Below are 16,704 nucleotides of genomic sequence, written 5' to 3' on the forward strand. Positions count from 1 at the left end.
GGGCGGAACAGACTTCATAAGTCTTGCATCAGTGCAAATTATATCTGTGCAATATACAAATGGCATTGTAACTGCTCTGTGGACTAAGTCTGAGAGACCAAAAAAAATTGTATATTACTTGTAATCTTTGAAATATACGCCAGCATTGAGCATACTTTGAGATTCACATATATATTTCTCACTATGGAAGGCAAGGTACAAGATTGTATTCAAATTACAAATTTGATTTCACAAAATTACTAATTGCGAAAGGGAACAATGGCTTTGCCATATTGTTTTCACACATGCCTAATTTTTTTTTTTACTTGTTTACAGATTGCAATTGTTTGTCATATCTAATTAAAACCATGTCAGTTATGAGTTTATGCACGAGTTTGTTCATGATTGATTGCTGTATATGTTTTTTTGACGAAAAAAATGTTTACAACAAATTCTACATTAAATTCCAGTGTTATTTTTAGTTGGATTTGAATGTTAATTTTGATAATTAGAGGTTTAGTTTATGACTTCTGTTGTAAGTTCGACATGTGAGATAATGTTTGTACTCTGAAATGACAAATAAAGATAAAACGTTGCAATAATTTGGGCCTTGGAGCCTTTTTATTTTTTGTGTGAACACAGTTGTGCTGTAAAGTGAACAAACAAATAGCACATAACCCTGTTTGCAATACAAAGTAGTTCAACGAGCCATGTCTGGATCACTGTGTGTAGTTTATGCAAAGCATGACATTTTTTTGTCAACTTGGCAAGCATTATGGTATGCATAAATTAGACTTTTCTCAGAGATATACGCTAGCTTAATCATGCACAATTTTCACACTGTTCAAATAGAAACAAAAAAGTTTTAACCTCATCAAATGCCAACAGGTATGCCAATCTGCGATTAAGAAGAGGCACAGGATTTGTTAAGTACATGTTTCAACATTGTCCTAGATACATGAATATACATCAGCTGGTTCATGCACAGTTTTACACAGTTAACGGAGACAGAAAATAAATCTTACACAAAAATAAATCTTACACAATTAAATGCCGACAGTTATGCCTTCTGTAATAATGATAACACCCATGATTTGTAAGGTATCCAGGAATGTCAACCATTCAGATTATGCAGTTTCTACTGCACTCAACACTGTAATGACAGTATAAATGGAACTGCAAGTGTAACAATCATCAATGCAACAAAATCAGTGAAAGACATTTAAACACTGGTACCAACACGGTGAGAAACACAGTCCCACCTGCGATGTGAGGCCTTGTTCAAAAGAGAACACCTTGTTATACAACTGCAAGACACTTTCTCTTGTCCTTTGGTCCATAAACAAGACCAAAATATACCTGCCACTAAAGGACACCTGCAAATAGCAATATCTTGGCACCTCTTGCTCATTCATCGGGTATCCTCCATTACAGGTACCACTGTATGCTTCAGCACCTCATGATGATCGTTGTTTTACGTGTGTAAACATAAACCCAAAGCCAATTTTCCTTTTCACTCTATGCCCTGTTTAATTTCAGGCACACACATTTAGATACACACACTATTGTTTTGGGATCCTATAAGGCACTATGCTTCGTAAATGCAGGAACACACCTCTGATAGGGAAGTCCCGTGAGTCTTTCTTTCTTTATTTGGTGTTTAACGTCGTTTTCAACCGTTCAAGGTTATATCGCGACGGGGAAATGGGGGGGGGGGGGGGGGTGGGGGGGGGGGGGGATGGGATAGAGCCACTTGTTAATTGTTTCTTGTTCACAAAAGCACTTATCAAAAAATTGCTCCAGGGGCTTGCAACGTAGTACAATATATGACCTTACTGGGAGAATGCAAGTTTCCAGTACAAAGGACTTAACATTTCTTACATACTGCTTGACTAAAATCTTTACAAACATTGACTATATTCGACCTTCCAATTAAGAGGCCGACGTCTTACCACCCCGCCACAGCGCCTGTCATCACAACACTACTCTCAATCAAGTCTTTTCAAAATGTCACATTGACTTTAAACATTGCATCTTGTTAAACAAATTTGTGTTTATTCTCTACAAAGATCATGTGATACAAAAGCAACACTGGCTCAGTAGGAAAACAAAATGTCGGTGCGTTCTAAAGAAAGATAACAACAGTGCCTTAATTGGTTTTGATTAAAAATGTAGGTGCATCATTATTTCTTGTCCAAGGAATGCAAGAATATTACTGACTCAACACAAAACATGGCAGGGCAGAAACACAAGAATATTACTGACTCAACACAAAACATGGCAGGGCAGAAACACAAACATGAAGTTAACCAAAAATGAGTCAACTTATGTAAACAGAAGCTTACAAAGATCAAGGAAATCAGAAAATGCACAGTGGTGAAAATAAATGCAGGAGCTCGTAAGGCAAAAAAAAAAAAAATAGGTCTGTTTACGGTAACATAGGCCAAAAAAATAGGGTCGGTAGGTCGGGATTGTTTTTTTTTCCTCCAAAAAACCATATTTTTACGTTATTTTGCAAAAAAACCAACAAATTTTTTATTTTTTTCCCCCAAATGCCAAAAAAAAAGTCTAGGGTCGCGCGAAAAAAATAGGGTCGGTCGGGTTACCGTAAACAGACTATTTTTTTTTTTTTTGCCTAATCAATGCCAATGACTGGGAATTTGTGGAAACCGCCAAAATTATATATATGCAAAATAGGAAAACGCACATTTAACGCAGCATTCTTCATGATGGATATAAATGCATGCACAGGAAGAACATTTGTAAAATAATGCAAATTAAGGCCATTCACTGAGACTACTGGCAACATGAGTTTTAAACAATTTGCTCAAGAGTAATTGTATTAAGGCTGACTTGGGTATATCTGAGCACAGCCAGGCTAGTTTTGTAGAGAATTGACCACTCATGGTTATACATGTACCTGATATATAAACTGACCCTGTAAAGCATTATTATAGGAAGACAACCTGACCAAACACAAAAGTAATTGCATTAATGCTGACTTGTGTATATCTGAGCACAGCCTGGCTAGTTTTGTAAAGAACTGACCACTGATGGTTATACCTGATATATAAACTGACCCTGTAAAGCATCATTATAGGAAGACAACCTGACCAAACACAAAAGTAATTGCATTAATGCTGTCTTGTGTATATCTGAGCACAGCCAGGCTAGTTTTGTAGAGAACTGACCACTCATGGTTATACCTGATATATCAACTGACCCTGTAAAGCATCATTTTAGGAAGACAACCTGACCAAACTGTTTCACACAGAGAGGAACACAACAAAACATGCACAATGAAATACATGACACACAAACACGCACTTGGTTCATTTTTATCTCAACTGGAAGTAGTTTTGTCATATTTTTAAAGTTAATGCTACAAAACCTGGAAAGACTTGATCAAACAACTGGCGCATATATACATATATATATCATCTTTTTCTTCCCTGTCCATATTTACTCAATAAGCACACACAGAGAGGATTCAATAAATAGCAGAACGCTATCATCGAAGTGTGTAAACTGCAATGTCCTTGATTAGGACTTGTTGGGGCTGAAGAAACTGGAGATGCTTTTCATGCCACTCTTGTCCACTTTGCTCAGTCTCTTCTGTGCCACAGTCTGCTTCCCCTGAACACCAGAAAATAATGAAACATCTTTATTATAAGGCCAACAAAAAAAATTAGTCTGTTTACGGTAACATAGGCAAAAAAATAGGGTCGGTAGGTCGGGATTTTTTAAAAATTTTTTCCCCCCAAAAAAACATTTTTAAGTTATTTTGCCAAAAAACAGACTTTTTTTTTCTTCTTCTCCCAAATGCCAAAAAAAAGTCTAGGGTCGCGCGAAAATTTAGGGTCGGTCGGGATACCGTAAACAGACTATTTTTTTTGGCTTAAGTGTAATTGGGTGTCGGAACACAACAATCACCTTTGGAGGCAAAGCCCAGTCAAACGGGATTGGGAATTTTAGAGCTAATTTCTTAGCCCTATAAAAACTGTCATGGGTACGCAAAGGTTCCCAAGAACATACAAGGAGACAGCGGCAGACAGTCCCTATCACAAACACAACTCTACAATTCACAGACGTGGGCTACGTAAAAGAAACATTGAGCTATAAATAGCTTGCGCTCTTCAACGGCCGAAAACTGCAGTCTACTGTGAAGGGTGACGCAGTTGTCTCCCTGTCACATAAGTTAGTACTTACTGAGGTGTAATGAGTGTTGTACTTGCACTCAAGTGGAAAAGGATGAGGTATCATAATTATCGTTCTGTGAGGTTGCCCTCATGGAAATTCTCCTGGCAAAATTGTATAGGCATACATAAAAATGTCCACCAAAATACCCGTGTGACTTGGAATAATAGGCCGTGAAAAGTAGGATATGCGCCGAAATGGCTGCGATCTGCTGGCCGATGTGAATGCGTGACGTATTGTGTAAAAAAAAAAAAATCCATCTCACACGGCATAAATAAATCCCTGCGCCTTGAATATGTGCGCGATATAAATTGCATAAAAATTAAACAAATTAAAAATAAAATAAATCCCTGCGCTTAGAACTGTACCCACGGAATACGCGCGATATAAGCCTCATATTGATAGATTGAAATTCGGGCTGCTTTCTCAGTGGGGAAAGCGAGCTCCCATACAGTACGGCACTCCCCAATTTTGTTCCTCTCCTGCATGCGTGTATTCATTTTCCGCTAATGACTGAGTTATCTCCCCGACCCACTGAGGTTCCAAATAGTTTATAAACAAGGTCTTCTTTTAGTAGTCCTTGTTTATAAAACATCAAGCTCCATAATGTAAGCCTTCAGGCATTTAAAACTTTGCAAAATGGAAAACCTATATATAATACATCATCACAGAACTGCATGTTCAAAAAAGTAAAGTATCACTAGGCCAAAAAAAAAAATAGGTGTGGTTACGGTAACATAGCCCCAAAAAATAGGGTAGGAAGGTAGGCAATCACTTTTTTTTTATAAACTTTTTTTCTAATGTGTACAAATTAAACCTTGACAGGGAAATAAGTGTGCGACTCGGGTGCTTTCGCTTTCATTGCGTTTTCTGCACGCGTTTTCTTTTTTTTCTCTCTTTTTTTTTGACAAATGTAATAAAAAGTTATAGGGTCGGCCCCTAAAAATAGGGTAGGTCGGGTTACCGTAACCACACCTATTTTTTTTTTTTTAGGCCTTATGAGTATGAACTCAACCACACTGCGCTTCTGATCCAAAAGCACTCTTTCAACATATTTATGAAAGAAAAACGCAAAAACAATCCTTACCTTTGAGTTGTCTTTCTTACCTTTGAGTTGTCTTTCTTTAGCGCACCATTTGAAGAATAATCCTCTGTTGGTGCGATATCATCTTTGGACAGCTTAGCTTTCTGAGAAAAGAGAGGAAAGAATTAAAATAAAATAAAGAAAACACTTAGTTTTTTATAAATTCATAAGTGTACCCGTCTCTTCATCCTAAATTTGTTTTCCTTTCCTGTACAATTTGCAGTTTGCTGACAATCAAAATTAACTGCTTCTGTAACTTTTTCAAATGTGGACTTCCAGAAGTGGGTTCTTGTATTTGCTGTATGCATATCAATGGGAAAGACAACTTTGCAAATCAACAGGTCAAGCTGCGTAAAGCTGAAACATCACTCACTCGCAAAGTTAATACCCCCCTCCCCACCCCCCAAGCAACGCTTAGTGTTCATCTCTCATCTTCTCAGTACTTTGCATCTGATGTACAAGTTTGTTCACATCAAAGACTGTTAAGTTGATGTGCTTGTTAATGTTTTCTATTGTATCTTATCAAAGATTCCTTTCATTACCCTATCTTGATTTTGAAATTATCACTCACTTTATTTGGAGGTTCTTCATCCCCTTTTGTCTCTGGTTTGATATTTTCCTTGGTTTCCTTAATCCTGTGAGAGAATAGCAAATTGTTTGAGTCAAGTGTAAATAATATGCATCAATGGGAAACAAATATTGTGTGTGCTACTGTTAATGTCAGTCAGTCAGTCAGTCAGTCAGAGTGTGTGTGAGTGTGTGTGTGTGTGTGTGTGTGTGTGTGTGTGTGTGTGTGTGTCACTGTGTTATAATGTGTGTGTGTGTGTGTGTGTGTGTGTGAGTGTGTGTGTGTGTATGTGTGTGTGTGTGTGTGTGTGTGTGTGTGTATGTGTGTGTTTGCATATGTACAGTACATAATGCAGGTGGGCTTGCACATTTTTTTTTTAAATGCACAATAAAGGTTAGGAATTCAAGGAATATTTCAGAAGTCAGTACAAATAGACGATGTTTGGATATAACTCTGTCGGGTTTGTATGGGTTGTGAAAGAGTGACTACCCTTGTTTTTAGTGTGGCAAGCAAACCACACGTGCTCCTTGTCCATGTTTCAGACACATCCCACACTAGTGACTGGCCTGTGAATTGTTTGTCTCACTAAAAGCAAGGGTATTTACTCTTTCACAACTTATACAAACCCCACAGAGTTATTTCCGGAATTTGTCTAATAAATTACACCAGAAAAAAAAATAATGTTAAAACAAACAATCATAAGCAACTTTAAATCCACAAAAGACACAGTCTTATGAAAGTCTCGCATTCAGAATGACTCGGCAAATTTGTATCACAGACTCAGAAGATTGAACAGTACTATGATAACACTTTCCACAAGCTCTCCATAACGCACAAACGGAACTTTTTTCTCACCCAAGGTAATTTTTCAAACTGGCCCCAAGCTCAAGGGGAAGGTAGTCGCTGATCAGACCATGGGCGTATTTTATGTAGGCGTCTGCAATAAAGCAACAATAATTAAGTAGATGTGCAACGCCAAGGCACTGCATACCCCAGCGAAAGACAAACCTCTCTCTCTCTCTCTCTCTCTCTCTCTCAAACACACACACACACGAACACACACACACACACACCCAAGTTACATACGTACACACGTACACACATACACACTCACTCACACGCACTCACTCACTCTCTCACACACACTTCACTGTACACACAAAACACACCCCCATACGCACATATAGACAGACGGACATACACACCTTTACAAACAAACACACATACACACACACATACACTTACGCACACGCACAAACACAAACCAACCCTCCCACTCTCTCTCTCTCTCTCTCTCTCTCTCTCTCTCTCTCTCTCTCTCTCTCTCGCTCTCTTTCTCTCTCTCTTTATCTCTTATACAAACAGACACACACCCACACAAACACACACACACACACACACACACACACACATGTACATACGCACGCATGTACGCACGCACACACCCACACACACACACACACACACACACACATTGACTGACACAAATCTCATACACACAATACACACACTCATACGCACATACACGGTTGGCCTTGTGGTAAGGCGTCCGTCCCGTGATCGGGAGGTCGTGGGTTCGAACCCCGGCCGGGTCATACCTAAGACTTTTCTTCTTCTTCTTCTGCGTTCGATGTTGGTGGCCGTGCTAGATCCTCAGACCAGTGGCTGCCAGGAAGTCCGCAGTCTTGCGCAGTTCGTCGGCAGGACCCCAGAGTTTGGCTCCAACACTGGTCTCTTCTTGCCAGAACTTCTGGCGTATTGTCTCTAGATGGGGGCAGTTCTGGAGAATGTGCTCCGGAGTTTGCTCTTCCGAGCCACATTCACAGTGTGCGTCATCCGCAAGGCCCAGTCTCTTGAGGTGTTTCTTCAGTCCACAGTGCCCTGTCCTTAGACGGAAAATGGTGGTTTGGCTTCTCCGGTCTAGTTTGTTGATGGGGTCTTCCTGTGGGTTGTAGTCTCCGTTTCTCTTTTTCCAGTTTTCTTTCTTCTTCCGTTGTAGAAGAGTCTTGGCTTCTTTGTACGAGGTGGAGTTGTGTGGTTGGGGAAGTCTCGCACCTCCTTTTGCCAGCCTGTCCGCTTCTTCATTGCCGGCAATGCCGACATGAGCCGGTATCCACTGGAGCACCACCTTGTTGTGTTGAGACAGGGTGCTGAGGCAGTTGTCGAGTTGCCTGGTGGGGAGGTCAGTGGGGCCAGACAGAAGGGACTGGAGGGCGGACAGGGAGTCAGTGAGGAGGACGATGTTTTGCCGACTGCGGTCTTCCCCTGCTGCGTGCTCTGCTGCAGTGATGAGGGCGTGGAGCTCGGCCCTGTAGTTCGAGCTCAGGTCACCAGCTGGGACGGAGAGGGAGGTGGTGGTCCCGTTTGGGCGACGGATGTAGACGCCACTGCCTCCATTCCTTACGGCGTTCTCTGAGGAGCCGTCTGTGTAGACGTGAGTCCAGGTGCAATGTGGGTAGCGGTCCTGAATCATCTCCATGGCGAGGGCCTTCTGGACATGTGGTGACTGTTCGCCCTTTGCTGTCAGTCCTGGTACATCTGTTCTGACTTCATGGAAGCTCTTGCGTGGGGCCCAGACGTCTGAGACGAGTGTCTCACAGCAGTTGGGGTCAGCTTCCAGAGCTTCAGCATACTCCGTTTGGAGGTCCTTGACCTGATGTTTGAGGCTCTTTCGTTTCAGCCTGTTCTTGGTGCCCTTGTTGAGGTTTTGGTGAAGTGGGTGAGTGGTCAGTCTCTTCATCTTCTCTCCCTGGAGGACAGCTTTGTACTCTCGTCTGTCCTCGAGTGGTTCCAGGTCTGCTGTTTTCTCCATTTCTTGGATGGGTGTACTTTTCATGGCACCGAGGATGATCCTTAGCCCCATGTTCTGGACTTTGTCCAGCTTTCCTTTGTTGGTTTTGGAGGCAGTGGTCCATGTTGAGGAGGCGTATTCCATGACCGGTCTGACAGCGCCTGTGTAGACCTGTTTCAGAATGCCAGAGTTTGCGCCCCACTGGGTTCCTGCCAATTTCTTCATGAGCGAAAGCTTCTTCATCGCTCTTCCTTCTGTCGCTTCAATCTGCGGCCTCCACGTCAGACGTGTGTCCAGGGTGACTCCCAGAAACGTTGGCGTGTCGACCTGTGGGACTGCTTGGTCTTTCAGTTTCAGCAGGACCTTTTCCTTGGAGGTGGAGAGTGAGAAGAGAGTGCTGACCGTCTTGGTAGTGTTCAGCTGTAATGCCCAGTGTTCTGACCAGCTGGACACGCTATTGATGGTGTTCTGGATACGGTGTGTTGCTGTGGAGGTGTGTTCTTCTGCACACCAGACTGCAAAGTCATCCGCATGCAGGGTGTTCGAGACATGTTTTGGCACCGTTGTTGTGATGTCATTTATGTAGACGAGGAAGAGGGTAGGGGAGATCACTCCGCCTTGTGGGACACCCTCTCTCAGCTTCACGAGGTTGCTGGTCGTCCCGTCTACCATCACTCTTGCTGTTCTATTGAAGAGGAAATCACTCAGCCACTTGAACATCTTGCCATGGACGCCCGCATGCAAAAGCTTCAGTAGCAGCCCTTCCTTCCAGACTGTGTCGAATGCCCGGGACAGATCAAAGAACACTGCCAGGACCTTCTTTTTCTCTTGGAAGGCATCTTCAATCTCCTGCGTCAAGAGGGCAAGCTGGTCTTCGGTGCTGCGATGTTGCCGGTAGCCTGTTTGGGTGGGTGCAAGGAAAGATCTGGACTCAAGAAGCGACAACAGTCTCTTGTTCACGATCCTTTCCAGAAGCTTTCCAACGCAACTGAGTAGGCTGATGGGTCGATAGCTGGATGGGTCACGCTTATCCTTTCCTTTACCTAAGATTTTAAAATTGGCAATCTAGTGGGTGCTCCGCCTGGCGGCTGGCATTATGGGGTTAGTGCATGCTAGGACTGGTTGGTCCGGTGTCAGAATAATGTGACTGGGTGAGACATGAAGCCTGTGCTGCGACTTCTGCCTTTTGTGTGGCGCACGTTATATCTCAAAGCAGCAGCGCCCTGATAATTATGGAAACAAACAAACAAATACGCACATAGACAGTCGGACACACACACCTTTACAAATAAACACATATACACACTCATACACACACAAACATACACACAAACTCATGCACACACACATTCACACACACACACACACACACACTCCGGTTGGTCCGGTGTCAGAACAATGTGACTGGGTGAGACATGAAGCCTGTGCTGCGACTTCTGTCTTGTGTGTGGCGCACGTTATATGTCAAAGCAGCACCGCCCTGATATGGCCCTTCGTGGTCGGCTGGGCGTTAAGCAAACAAACAAACAAACACCCACACACACACACACACACACACTGTACATACGCACGCACACACACACACACACACACACACACACACACACACACACACACACATTGACTGACACAAATCTCATACACACATAACACACACTTATACGCACATAGACCGACACGGTTGGCCTAGTGGGAAGGCGTCCGCCAAGTGATCGGGAGGTCGTGGGTTCGAACCCCGGCCGGGTCATACCTAAGACTTTAAAATTGGCAATCTAGTGGCTGCTCCGCCTGGCGTCTGAAATTATGGGGTTAGTGCTAGGACTGGTTTGTCCGGTGTCAGAATAATGTGACTGGGTGAGACATGAAGCCTGTGCTGCGACTTCTGTCTTGTGTGTGGCGCACGTTATATGTCAAAGCAGCACCGCCCTGATATGGCCCTTCGTGGTCGGCTGGGCGTTGAGCAAACAAACAAACAAATACGCACATAGACAGTCGGACACACACACCTTTACAAACAAACACATATACACACTCATACACACACAAACATACACACAAACTCATGCACACACATTCACACATACACACCCACACACACACTCTCTCTCTCTCAAACACACACACACACACACACCAAGTCACACACACACACAAAACACACACCCATACGCACATGTGGACAGACGGACATGCACACCTTTACAAACAAACACACATACACGCACACACATACACTTATGCCCACACACACACTTACACACACACGAGTACAGACTCATGCACGCGTGTGCACGCACACACACACACACAAATACACACACACACACACAAATACACACACACAACACACATACGAGTACAGACTCATGCACGCGTGCGCGCACACACACACACACACACACACACACAAATACACACACACACACACACACACACACACACACACACACACACACACACACACACAGTAACATTAACACATGTGCACAAAATGAACACAAACACACACACTGCGCGAGAGAGAAAGACTACAGGGAGGCATGACGTCATGATGCATTAAATGACGTCAAAGACTTTCGACCGTGACGTATTCTTCTTACGCGAGCTTTATCCATAGACTTGGAAACTACGGAATTTCTACCCGTCCAAAGCGGCCTGGGGTGGCGTTTGCTGAAAAAATGGGGGCGCCTATTTTACCCACCGTATTTTTGTTAGTATGGTCCCCATTTTTGGTGAACTTCCATCTCCAACTGTAGCACGTAGCCGGGCACAACGAATCCTTCTTTATCATGTATTATTCGGTGTGAACATTTCTCAAATCGATTACAGTATAGCGTTCACGGGATACCTCCAGCTTCGCTGGGATAAATTCAAAAGTTCACACATACTAAACAGCAACAGCAGCAACAAGAAAAGCACAGCAAGTGCAGTTAATTCACACAGCAGTTAATTCACACAGCAGTTAATTCACACAGCAGTTAATTCACACAGCAGTTAATTCACACAGCAGTTGAGAACAACACACATTAATACATACCATCTCCCTCTGACCGGTCCTTCTTGCTGCGTACAAAATTTGCACTCTGAGCTCCGGATTCTGCCACTGCTATGTCCCTGTCCCTCAGCACCTCTGCTACATTTTCTGCCTGAAATGCAACCCAGTTTAAAGTTACAAAACAGGATCTTGTTTTGCTGTAGATCAGAATTGATTCCAGATAGGAAAAAGATACTGGCTTCAAGTATTGTCATCTTATGCATGAAGCAAGCTTGAACTAAAGATCTCAGTGCTTGACCATGATCATCAACACACACTGTAACCAAAACGCCACTGGGAGCCCCATTTTTGCACTTTTTTTCCCACACAAAAATTGAGAAACACAAACACAGTACATAGCATTCTTAAACTCAGACATGTTACACACATGTTCATTTCACCATGGAATCACATTTGGTGTGCCAAAAAACTGGATTGGCTTCGGCTTGCGCTTGTGAAGAAGACTTTTCTAGGAATTTTATTCCTCAAGTTTTTTTTCTACTGTACACATATTTTTTTAGAAAAGAGTACAAAAAAACAGTGAAATTATGTGGGTTGTCAGGCCAGCACAAACTGTGTCCCCTGGCTGTCGGAGAAGAGTAACTTTCCTTGTAAATTATGCAAAGGCAATTAAGTTTCCTAATTTTAGATATTTTCTCTCTCCATTGAATGGGGAAAAAAAAGTGGGGTCAATGGGGAAATCGGAAACACAGCATTTTTTGTGTGCCTAAGTTATACTGTAAGCACTCACTTTGAGCTTCAGCCATGCCAAGGTTCTGTCACTGTTGTACCGGAAAGCCTTGAAATCCTCTCCACCTGAAAGACACCGACATTTTTTTGCTACAATCAGATCACAAGAGGAAAAATAAAAAGGAAAAAGTGCTAGAAGTAAAAAAACGGAAAAGGTAGAACAAGGTGTGTTAAAACTTAAAAGGCTGTATGGTGAACGGAAAAAGAAAACGAATCAGATATTGTTTCTGAAATCCCCTGCTTCATTGAAATTACTTATAGTGATCAAAGCTCTGGTTAATTTTTAGTGCAAATTTTAACTTAAAAAACCCACAAGAGTGACAAAATGCTCCATCTGGGGTTTCAATATGACGTATAGCTGTCATGTCTGACAAATTAGCAGGATAGAAAGATTCCAAGAAAGGAGGACAAGAACCTGGAAGCGAACCAAAAACTAAAAGCAAGAGAAAGTTGAGAAGTTTCTAAGGAACAAATAGGACAGAAGATAAAAACGGCAGCAGACAAGAACTAACCATTTTTTTTAAAGTGACAATACATGCAAGACAAAGGTAAACAGAAAATTCCAAATGAACAAAGAAACAAGAAAACAGGCCAAAAGAAAACAGGTGAAAGAACGCTTTCGCCACCCACCACCCACCACCCACCTTTCATATCAGCAACCTGGTCCAGGTCCCCAAGCCCTGCACACTCTAGGAGTCGCGCACAGTCAGGGAAGTCGTTGTCGTGGACAATCTGATCAAGCGTCATAAACTTTCCAGCCTGAAAAAAATTAGAAAGAAAGTGTTGAGAGTGAAAATAAGCAAAAGTAGAAATAACAAATACTAACATTGCTGCTCAATCTGAACTGTATCACTAATAGTGATAGTGATTCACTGATACTTCTAATAAACATGCAAACACATTAAAAAAAACAAAAAACAAGACTTGTATGTTATATGAACACTTAATTATTGACAAAACAAAACGTAACATTCACAGTACGTCGACCCAGTGGTCTTTTTAGTAGACAGATAAATACTTATCGTACAAATAATGAACGTATCTCAATATTGTTGATTAAACTTACTTGCAAGAAGCCGGCGAACACATTAAGCCGTACAATTTTGCATGTTTACCAAGAGTTGGTGATACAAATTGTACTGACAGCCGCACACCTGAAACATTTCTTGTTTCCTGGAAACACAGCAAGAATGGAGAACCATCCATACATTCTCAGACTCCAAAATGATTGTATTTTGATTTGGTTTGGTTATTTCATAATCATATGCAGCCATATTTAAAGGACCTAAGTAAATCATGAAAATGCAGCAAAAAGTGTGTCACTTCACTACCAACCTTTCTAGCATCGATAAGGTACGGCAGAACCAGGAAGACTGGATCCACTGGTGTTGTGACAATGAAGCTCCCATCTGTAAAGTGAAGTCTTCATCTCACTACGATTGTTTTATAAAATGATACGCATATCTTCACTACTTTCCTGCATGCACAGTTTTTTCCTTTATCTCACGTCACGCTTAATAAATCATCGAAATGTAGCTTATACATATATATGGACACATTTTTTGTATAAAAATATATATATACAACAAATTTGTCCATTTGTATCTTTAAAAAGAATAGCTCAAAAGTATAGACACGAATCATTGCAGATGCTGTTTTCACCCCTAGATTCTAAATATCCTTTCCAAAAGAATAGACGTGAAAGTTAAAATTTTAAAAATTGGAAATAAATTAAGAAACTCATGTAGAATCTTGATACTAAATAATGATCTCACCTAAAACAGGTCCATGCTACTGCTAGTTATCATGACTAATGTAAAAAAAAAGAAGTAATTCCTATTTTAAGTTTAGCCTTCAAATTAAAAAGAATCATAAATCAATATCATTTTGATCATGATAGTGAAATTATGAAATAGATAATATGATTTTGAATTAAGGGACTGAAAGCAAGCAAGATAATCCTGAAATAAACATACCTTTTTGTACTGTGTTTCCAATAAGCCAGGAACCGTAACCTGGCTTGAACCTGACAACTTCAGAGATTACCTCCCCTCCTCTGCAAACCAAGTACATCGCTGGCTGATCTGAAATTTTGCAAACACTGTTGGGCATGCTGGGTAGATTTCACATAATTTGCAAGTAATAACAGGTTTGATAAGAAGCTTTTTTTTTTTTAATTAATGTTTTAGGTCATCTGCATTTAACACTAGTAACATCAACTTCACCACAATGACCTAGCTAGTACAGAGCACCATTTCACTTTTGAGCACAAAAATAATTAATTTTCAAGTTAAACAAATAATATTACTCACTGACAGGTCGTTTCACTACTTTCATCAATTTAGATCATGAATAAATGGGAATATATTCATAATACCAGCTATGTTACAAAAATTCTTCAAGATAACAATTAACATATGATTTTGTTCACGAGTACCAATTTAGGCCCAAACAAAATTATTTAACAAAATGAAATAAAAATGTGTGTATAAGTGTTACCGCTTCATGTAAAAGCTATCATTATCCAGGGATGTCGTTAGGCGTCGGACATCGGACATATAACGAGGAAAATCCCCAAATGTCCGATTCACATTGCCGCATGTCGGTCAGATGTCCTATCGTTTTAGCCTGAGCGTGGTCATTGTCCGATATGTACTCCATTCCTTCGGACAGCGCGATATTCGTTAATTTTCATTTCAAGATACAAATCTTCTAAAAGACCGAACGCTCTCATGTTCAGCTGACACTGAAGTTGTCAGTGCCGCGTGCGGATCTTTTCTTTTGTCGGGAATTCCCGAACCGTTTGCGGTATGCGCCGTTTGGGTATAACCGTCTTGGTGCAGCGCACTGATCTAAAAATAGTGGATTCTTTTTAGATCAGTGCATGCTACAGGAGTACGGGAGACAACTCCAACTGACTAAATTTGTAGTCTGCTTTTGTTTTCGATACGAGACGAAACACTGAATTATGCCGCTGAAAAAAAACTAAAGCCTGCAAAAGATCAGCATTAGATCAAACCGATCATTTTGTTTGTCAACTTTTATCCAAATCATAAGAGCTCTGAAGTTGTTCATGTTGGTTTCTTTTTTGAGGTTTCTTTGAAACTAAACAAATACAACATTATACGCACACTGTGTTGATGTATTTACTATATTATGTGTGTGTTCTACAGCGCGCGCACGTGGGTGTGTGTGTGTGCGTGTGTGTGTGGGCGCATGACTTTGGAACAATTCCATGGAATGTGTTATAAGCTGTTTGGCGCAAATTCATAATGTCCTATTACACTTTCTGAAAGCGGTCAAATGTCCTATTGATGCTGAAGAACTCAGGACATTTGTCCTATAGGTATGAATTTGTAGCAACATCCCTGATTATCATTAAAAATTTTACCTGATTTGGGGTGGCGCAGCTTGCAAAACTGCAACTTCTTCTCATCATTACTGTCATTCTCAAAATGTTTCTCTGCAACAGATACCAAACAACATTATAAACACTTGGTTTATTCATCCATCAACACATCACTGTTGACAAGTTTTTAGTTATGAAAACATCATACACAGATGCCAGAGGTTTAATTATTTCAGTTCCAGCACTGATTCAGTTTGTGCACATGTATCCATGTCCCAGGTTCTACGCCTAAAGCAGGATAAATCTCAACAAAATTGAAGAGTCAAGTGTTCCACAAAACTTGTTCGGGTGGCAAATGCACTTACAGAAAGAAGTGGCGATATCCTCATGAATTCGGCATTTGATTAGACAGAAGGTCAGTGGGGGGGGGGGGGGGGGGGGGGTGTGCCTTATAGTTTCATACCTTTAGCAGGAGAGCTCACAGTCACAAGTACCCCACCCCATCCCCCACCCATCCATGGTGTCAGGTGCATGTCTCAGTAAAACTTTCCCTAACCCAGCTTACCCCCCCCCCCCCCCCCTCCCCACACACACAAGATGGACGTATGGTCTCTTGACCTGCTTTGCAGATTCTGTTACCTTCTGTGATCATGATCCATTGTGACTGAGGTGGGTCCTGAACCACTGGCTTTGTGGTGCTGTTTTGTCGAGAAGACGATCTTGGCATTTTGCCCGTCGTTGCCTAGTATAGATCTCACAAACTATTTTTGTTGACACGCCGCCTCGTCTGTCGCTTTGGCGCGAAACTGAACTATTCTCATATGGTTTGACTTTGATTAACTCAGAACCAAACTTGCAGCGCCGTGTTTATCTCTTTGCTGATAAAATGTCATACTTTAGCCGATTATCATGATTCTGAATACCATAAGAGTAATATGTGACTCTCTAGTGA

At 41.5% G+C, this 16,704-nt stretch overlaps 1 protein-coding gene across 2 annotated transcripts; it reads right to left on the reverse strand.

The window, feature by feature from the left end:
* Positions 1-577: 577 nt before the first annotated feature.
* LOC138945697 (ribonuclease H2 subunit B-like) lies at positions 578-16,649 on the reverse strand. Of its 2 annotated transcripts, none has more exons than XM_070317184.1 (11): positions 16,392-16,649; positions 15,795-15,866; positions 14,380-14,487; positions 13,739-13,812; positions 13,048-13,162; positions 12,405-12,469; positions 11,657-11,765; positions 6,684-6,765; positions 5,832-5,895; positions 5,284-5,364; positions 578-3,615 (listed from the first exon to the last, which is right to left on the reverse strand). In XM_070317184.1, exons 1-11 carry the CDS (start codon positions 16,477-16,479, stop codon positions 3,523-3,525), a joined length of 951 nt encoding a protein of 316 aa, XP_070173285.1. In that variant the 5' UTR covers positions 16,480-16,649; the 3' UTR covers positions 578-3,522. The 2 variants fall into 2 exon arrangements, with proteins under 2 accessions (XP_070173285.1, XP_070173286.1); XM_070317185.1 differs by having other exon boundaries at positions 5,264-5,364.
* Between the last annotated feature and the right edge of the window lie 55 nt (positions 16,650-16,704).

The sequence above is a fragment of the Littorina saxatilis genome, linkage group LG13 (genome assembly GCF_037325665.1).
Source record: "Littorina saxatilis isolate snail1 linkage group LG13, US_GU_Lsax_2.0, whole genome shotgun sequence".
NCBI classification, from domain to species: Eukaryota; Metazoa; Mollusca; class Gastropoda; order Littorinimorpha; family Littorinidae; genus Littorina; species Littorina saxatilis.

Coding starts and splice junctions, on each gene's coding strand:
- LOC138945697 (XM_070317184.1), bottom strand. CDS start 16,479: ATGCCAAGATCGTCTTCTCGACAAAACAGCACCACAAAGCCAGTGGTT. Junction 15,867..16,391: donor ATGGATCATGATCACAGAAG/GTAACAGAATCT, acceptor TATCTGTTGCAG/AGAAACATTTTGAGAATGAC. Junction 13,163..13,738: donor ACCTTATCGATGCTAGAAAG/GTTGGTAGTGAA, acceptor AATTTTTTTCAG/GCTGGAAAGTTTATGACGCT.